The 7781-nt window shown below is 33.6% G+C and overlaps 1 protein-coding gene across 1 annotated transcript; it reads right to left on the bottom strand.

Annotated features, from left to right (window-relative positions):
* Positions 1–242: 242 nt before the first annotated feature.
* Positions 243–6925, bottom strand: LOC100264221 (methyltransferase WBSCR22-like). The gene is made up of 9 exons (XM_002269232.4): positions 6712–6925; positions 6441–6516; positions 5870–5953; positions 5708–5763; positions 3982–4038; positions 2954–3003; positions 2604–2756; positions 824–959; positions 243–737 (listed from the first exon to the last, which is right to left on the bottom strand). The coding sequence occupies exons 1-9, from the start codon at positions 6808–6810 to the stop codon at positions 573–575; spliced, it is 876 nt and encodes a 291-aa protein (XP_002269268.1). The 5' UTR covers positions 6811–6925; the 3' UTR covers positions 243–572.
* Positions 6926–7781: the final 856 nt, after the last annotated feature.

Raw genomic sequence — 7781 nt, 5'->3', positions numbered from 1 at the left:
AATTCACAAATTTTATTTTATTTTATTTTATTTTTTTTTTTGTCTCAGGAGTTTCTTCCTCTTCCATCTTTCTTTAAATTTGTTGAGAGAATCAAACATAACCTTCCTATCTAGTCTCTTTCCCTTGCATTTTTCTTCTTTTGTTTTCTACAGAAAATAAAAATGAATCATGCATTGCTTTTTTTGGAGCACCCTAATAGACAACACTTGCTCTAAAACATTTGAGTTGGGGAGTTTTCAGATATAAAAATTGCAAATTCTAGCTGCCATATAACTCATAAGGATTCAGGAAGCCATTCTTCAATGCACTAAATTAAAATTAAAGCAAAATTTGTAGCCACACCACCCTCTTGGTTCTCAAATAAATTTCCTAAAACTCTCAAAAACTGGCCTGGTGCTTAACAGTTCCCTCAATTTACCAAACCCATTACAGATCATATTTCACCCAATTGTTAACCTTATCCGTCAGGCCAGGTCAGGGAAGCAACAAAAGAACAGCAGCAGCAATAGGCCATCACTTTAATAACCTCCTAAAATGTACTCTGCAGATATAAGCAAGCACTCAAAGGGAATCAAAAGCGAGCCTTTCGTTTGCGAGCGGTGTATTTTGTATCTGGCGGCACAGTATTTCCTTTTCTCCTCATGTGTTCCTTCCTCTTCAGTATCCATTCCCTCCCCCTCCCTTTCTTGGTTATTTTCTGCTTTTTCCTTGGTCTGTGCCTGTCTGAAATGGACACCTGCACAGAAACATGCACCCAAAGTGTAGTTAACAGAAATGAAGACAGAAACAAGAAAAATCAATGCCCAATAAAACTCAACTCACTGTTTGATTTTCTTCATCTCCACTACTCTCATCATCAGAGCAACTCTCTCCATCTTCACCTTTCGCCTTTGGGACAGCTGTGCTTAGTGAGGGTGGACCACAAGTGAGGACAAAGTATTCTTTTCTACTCCTAGTACTGTTGCAGAATAGTAGTCCTCTAGTTAGTAACATATGTAAATTTCAAGGAACGAGGATTCTACTAAAATTAAATCTCAGATATTTCATTCACAACTTCCCAAGAGAATTCAGCCCATTTTGTAACTTTCCAAGTGAATTTAGCCTCATTCATCATAAAATCTTCAAAAATTGTCACTATTCAGCAATTCACAACCAATTAATCATTTCCCTTTTTCCAAGTTCAAAGGAAAAGGTTTGCTAAAGCAAAAAGCACCAAGAGAAGGTGAACAGTAAGACACCATACTTGGGAGCAAAATGGAGAATTAGCATACAAAGTAGGAACATACCTAAAAGTTTATTAGCATATATTATTAACACAAGGAACTACCAGTGTAAAAGCACAATGGCTCAGTTTCCCTGGAATATTTTGTCCCAAGGGAACAAAAAATATTAATTTACTGATTCAGCAGTCATGATTTTTATTTTTATCAGAAACAAAAGATGAATATATTAATGTTAAAGGAAACATGAGAAGGATGAGGAGTCCTCCCCACAATTACAAAAAACCTGATCCAAATAATGATTGAACTCCATTACACAAGGAATCCATACAAAAGGTTTAGACTACAACACAATACACAGAGACTCCATCTCCTCAAGCTCTAACTAAGCTCTCTCTGACGTCTAAATCCTTTTGATTTACATACTGAATGCCAATTGATTCAGCAGTCACTATTTTTACTTAACAATTTTCTTTTATCAGAATCACTAGCACTTGATTTATCCTACATAATTCTCCTTGAGTGTGGAAATAGCCCCCCTTCAAGCTATCCATTTTTAGCCAAATTATATGATAAGGATATTCTAAATGACTGCAAAATGTTGCATTAAGCCCTTAAAAAATCACAACTTTTCCATTTTTTGGAAAAAGAAAATCCTTGATTTAGACTTTGATTCCCTATAAAATGGATTGGAGATACAAAGGGAGGATAAGGAATTTTTTAAGTAAACAATTAAGAAAACAAAGACAAAAATGCTAAAAGTAGCACCACCCTGGGCAAAATCATCTCAGGGATTGAAGAACCATAAACAAGAAGTGTTTGACTCATGTTTCTGGAGTGGGGGCCTCATGATGAAGAAGATTCCGAAATATATCATTCCAATCCATTTGAATGAAAACAGACACTAACATCCATTCAGTATTCATTAATTTGAATGTCAGGAACATTTGTTGTCGATGTATGTGCTTGCTGACATGCACGTATTTTGAAACTTATATTTCACTCTGAAAAAAAACTACATTTTCCTCAGTTGGAAAATCTGCTGGTTGGAAAATCCCTCAGCTTGTGTGGCAGATTATTGAAGATTTTTTCCAGCTTGTATGAGCTGTAGCAATTGTACAGTTGTATATAGAATTTCCTCAGGTTCTATCCTTTCCTAGCATTCTTCAATTATTTCATTTACCTTTGATAGCATAATCATAAGCAGTATTTCCTAGGCTATTTTTAGACAATCATTCTGCTATGCAATAAACAGAGCAGAAAGTAATCTCATGCAATGAAAACATCCTGAACTGCAGCCAGTTTCCTCCCCATGAACAACAAGCAAAGCAGATTATTTGATAGGCACATTATAAGATTGACCTAATAGATATTTCGCATACCTATGCGGGAAATCGACAACCACACCACCAGAAAATCCAGCACGCATTGCAAAACCCAGAATCAACTCACGTTGGGCAACATTTTCAGGATATACTTGGAGCACTGCTCTTGCTCCCCTTGCTAAGCATCTATATAATGATGTAAAGAAAGCCCTACAAGGAGATTAAACCAAACACACTAAATTACAGGAAGGAGACACGAAATGTTAACCATGCTTCAATTATTATTATTATTTTATTTTATTTTTGGTTAAAAAAGAAAGAATTTTTCAGATTTTCTTCACTCCCACACAAATGAAATAAGCATGCTCTTTTACTCAAATTGGGGAAAAATAAGAATCTAGATATACTTCAATCTTAACCGTGGCTCGTGCGAGGACTTGTCAGCATTGCATAACCACTGTAAATCAAAAATGGATAAAATAAAAAGATAGCACAAATGCAGTTATAAAAAGAGGAACATAAATGCAGCCAAGCATCTAACAGAGTATTGTTTTTCCTAAAGCACCAAAGAACCATGTAGAGGATATATCAAAGCAATTGGTAACACAAAAAATTAGCCCATCACAAGCTGAGCCACGTCTATGGGCTTAAGGCTCAGGCATGATTAAGTTAATAGAGTCATTCCTCAACTGGGTTTCCTAAGGTGAACTAACATGATCAAGTAAAAGAAACACTGCAAAAGCATGAAGCTCCAAAATGATAGATCAAAAGAGATAAGGCATTGTTTTTTTATCAGAAAGAGATAAGGCATTATGTCGTACAACATTCCAGACCTCACATGCTTCCAAAACTTTTCTTCCAATGTTTGTAGTCACTCAATCTCCTATGAACTTGTCTACTTTTAGTGATATATCTAGAAAAAAACCGCAAAGAAAACAGTTGAAGCACAGGCTACAAAAACTCTTCTTCTAATGTTTGCATGTCACTCAATCCCTTTGAACTTGTCTACCTTTAATTATATATCCATAAAAAGAACCAAACAGAAAATGGTTAAAGCAGCAACCACTGTATTCTTTATAAACATCAGGTATAACCACAAATTTGTGCATGTTAATGCGTTACAGCCAAGCCAAGTGTAATCTGCTCAGCACCTGAATCTGTTATGGAGATGAATTGGTCTTGATCTACAGCAGTTAAGTGAACATGGGCCTAGTTTAAATACTTGGTTTACATACACTTTTCAGTGAAAATGAAATCTACAAATACAGGGCTAAGCAAGAATTGGTATATCTTGAGTAAAAATACATAATTCTGTAATTTCTGTGCATAAATGCAAAATAGAGCAAATTCTAATAACATAAATATTATCTTGTCAAAGAAATCAATCACAATACTTATGCCAAGAAAACAGAGAGCTGGAACAAAGAAGGCAAACCTGAACTGCTGAGATGCTAATAGCACCATCAATGACTCCTGGTCGAAGTCCTAAACCCTGAAAATCTAAACATATCAGCATTTCCTGATAACTAGCAATTGAAGTTTGATCAACACCAAAACACCAAATTAAGCACTAGTGAATGGGATATGGAATCCAACAGCAGTTGCTTCAACAAAAGCAGTATAAGGAAGAAATTAACCTTCTGTCCACAATCAGTTAGACAATACTGAAGCATAGAATGTCTCTGGACATCCCTAGTAACTATGAGAAATGACATGAAATGACAAAAGATACATCACAGTACAACTGAAATCACAAAATAATACATCACAGAGGAACACCATCCTCTATTTCATGCACAGAATAGGTCAATAGAGCCTGATCTCTGCTGTTTAGATTGGCTACAGAGGACACTGATCATTATTCTGCTCAATTGAGTAGGTCTATTTTTTTATTTTTTTATTTTTGGCTAATTCATAGCCATGTAATTATATTATTTCATAGTCTCAATGCTTATTCTTTTTGTCCTACATATCATGTAATCTGTTCAAATCAAAAGAAACTATTCTGTAATGGTGTATTCATTGCTCCTGGTTGCACATGATCAAACCATCTGAAGCAATTTTTGCTCATGATATCCTGATTATTTCACATATATGGACCTTGTTTTGTCAAAAACAACCATTTCATTGCAATGAATCAGTAGGGGCAAAGGACTAGAATTCCTTCCACAATGTACAAAATTTGATAAATATGGACCCTGATTGGAACAAATGAGGTGACAAGCTCATATTGTGTAAGAATTTCAAGAGGAATCAAAAAGAGGAATGGAGGTAGAATACTTCCTATTAAGGTTTGTAACACTCAGGCTGCTTCAACAATACTTCATAGCAATCTTCTCACAGAGCATCACTTGATAAATAGAAATGAATTTCATGTATTAAGCGTACATCGACCATTGGGAAAATAAAATCATTAGTAGAAAATAATTTTTATCTGCATAAATATGCTATTCTGACTCCAAATCATCAAAAATCCAGAAAAGTTCTTACAGCCCAGCATGGTTATAAACTGCTGAAGCTAAAGGTGAAATATATGATTGAGGAACAACCATGGTTCTCAATTATGGACACGTAACAAGAATATCTATTGGCAAGACATGAAAGAAAGGTTAGTGATATCTAAGTTGGGATTTTTTAAAACTCTATCATTGATTTTAAGGGACTCACAATCAGGGTGGACATATTTCCATCTGTAAATCTGAACCAGTCAGTATGTCTATGTGACTAATTTCACAATTGACATTCAGATGACAAACAAAATGTCAAATTTTCACTCAATATGCAGTTTATTAAACAATACAAACTTAATCATGGCCAGCAGTCACAAATACTATGCATTTTCCCTTGCTTAGAGTTCAAAGTTTTTGATTCACATGATCTAGCTGATATGTAAAAACCCATCATATAAAGAAAAATAAAATAATTTCAAAGACTTGACTGCACATCTGTCCTTCCTTTCTCCTCTCTTATTAGAATAGAATCACTTCACAAAAGTAAAAGATTTTAGGATATAAATAACACAACACTTTTGGTGATGTAGCCTAAACCATGAACTATATTATGTTCTCTATCTGCAAAAGTTCTTTTTGAATGTAGCAGAGTACAAAATTAATATAGTAACAATAAATTTAAAAATCAAAATCTGATATTTAGGTGGCTACCTGACCCATGTCTCCAAGCAATAGATCACCATCAACGTCGCGCTCTGATGCAATATCTTGAATGTAAAAAAGAAAAACATTCTAAATCAAACCTGGAAGACAAAATAAAGCAAACTTTAACAAAATGATATCAAACTGAACCAAACTTGGCAGTCCACATACTAAGCATTGATTCTGAGATATCTAAACCAATCCATTGGTGTCCATTCTCAGACAGTGTCTCCCCACTAAGTCCAGATCCACAACCTATGAATACAAAAATGGTGAATGTTAATTCCACGACAATATGTTCAAAATAGTGAAAGAAAGGTATTGCTTTAAAAGTTAAAATTCTGTTATCCAGATTTTTAATAATAACATTATCTACAAAACATGCCAAACATGAACAAAATAAAAATAAAAATTCACTACTTTCCATTTGCTAAATACCAATGTCAAGAACTCACATATTCCAGTTCAAATTCTTAACGTTTCACGCTTTTTATCACATTCTGAATTTCTCTTTCTTTTAAACCCAATCAATTAAACATTTAAACGTAAAAAAAATCATTATTTTGGGATTTAAAAAAAACACACACACTAAAACTTCCACAAAACTTAACCTAGTCCAATTTAAATAAAAATTTCCAAAATATTTGATCCTAAGATGTTAACATCTAATTTTCTTTTCCTTTCTAAACAACCAAATAAACAATAAATTATTCAATCGAAATACTTCTCTGTCAATATTTACCAATGTCAAGGAGTAATCTGGGAACTCCATCATCGGGCAAAGCAAGCAGCTCCAATGCTCTTTCCGAGAGCTTAGCCTTTCAACATACAAACTAAAATGAGACCAAAGAAGAAATACATATATGTATATACACGCAAGATATTAAAAATTGAAATCAAGTGACGACTTGGCTGCTCAAAAAATATTCGAAATTTAATTTTCTGAGCAACCAAACCATACGAAGCTCCAAGGGAGTAGCAAGGAAAGGAGTTGAGTTGATGAACAAGAGTGCCTGAATTTCGATGATCCGAGAAGAGGAAGTGTATTTGCGAGCTTCGGTGTCATCGTAGAATATCTCTGGCGGCGCCTGAAGTTCCGGCCTCGACGACATCCCTCTACTTCTGTTCCAGTCGGTTACGGTGAGAAGAAAACTAGCAAACAAAACCCTAAATTATGGTGTGGGGGCAAAAATGTGAAGGCGAGCTTAAAAATTTTAGAGCCACCTCACGGGGCCCTTTTCTTAAATAATTCTATCAAAAATAAAAATAATTATATTTTAATTATTTTAATTTTTCACTAGAAATTTCAGGGTATTTGTGAAATTTCCCCCTTAACATTATTGCAATTGTGCAAATCTAATTACAAATCATTCCCGGGCCCGCCCCGCCCCTAATGGGACGGGGTTAAAATTTATTAAACGGGTTTGGGACGGGTATGGGATTTTTTTTTAAACCGGGGGCGGGTTCGGGTATTGTCTCATCCCATCCCGTCCCGCCCCGCCTCGTTTACATATAAAATTAATTTTAAAATTTAATTTAATTTAATTTTAAAATTAAATTAATTTAAAATTTAATTTTACTATTTTTAATATATAGATAATAATAAAAAATTTAATAAAATAAATTATAAAAATATAATAATTTTATTATTTATAAAATATATTTATTTTAATGTAATTAAATTTTTTTAAAGTAATTTAAAAAAAAAAAAAGCTAAACGGGGTGGTTACTCCCACTGAAATCCGTAGATCAGTAATATCTTATTTTAATCCCTTTTCTCATCCACTTTAATTAAGCATTTATGTATATCTAATTATTTTATTTTTATATAAAAGAACTAAAATTAAAAAAAAATCTAAATAATATATCAAAATAGCTTATTAATATATCAAAATAAATCTAAACAAAAACAAAACATAATGTCCAAACAAAATATTACGTTCTAACGATATCTTCCTTTAACGATTTTGTGATTCCATAAACCCCCAAAACTCTCAAATGGAGTTTACAAAACACTCAATAACGTTAGTCCAAACATATTCAATCGTCCATATGCAAATGACAAAACTATACATTCAATGTT

Source organism: Vitis vinifera, chromosome 11 (genome assembly GCF_030704535.1).
Source record: "Vitis vinifera cultivar Pinot Noir 40024 chromosome 11, ASM3070453v1".
NCBI classification, from domain to species: domain Eukaryota; kingdom Viridiplantae; phylum Streptophyta; class Magnoliopsida; order Vitales; family Vitaceae; genus Vitis; species Vitis vinifera.
This window is presented reverse-complemented; position numbering and strand designations above follow the sequence as displayed.

What these genes read in the sequence shown, in the direction of transcription:
- LOC100264221 (XM_002269232.4), bottom strand. Translation starts at nt 6,810, where the DNA reads ATGTCGTCGAGGCCGGAACTTCAGGCGCCGCCAGAGATATTCTACGAT. An exon ending in CAGATTACTCCTTGACATTG is followed by an intron (nt 5,954 to 6,440) that starts GTAAATATTGAC and finishes TTGTATTCATAG; the next exon opens with GTTGTGGATCTGGACTTAGT. An exon ending in GTTGTCGATTTCCCGCATAG is followed by an intron (nt 960 to 2,603) that starts GTATGCGAAATA and finishes ATTCTGCAACAG; the next exon opens with TACTAGGAGTAGAAAAGAAT.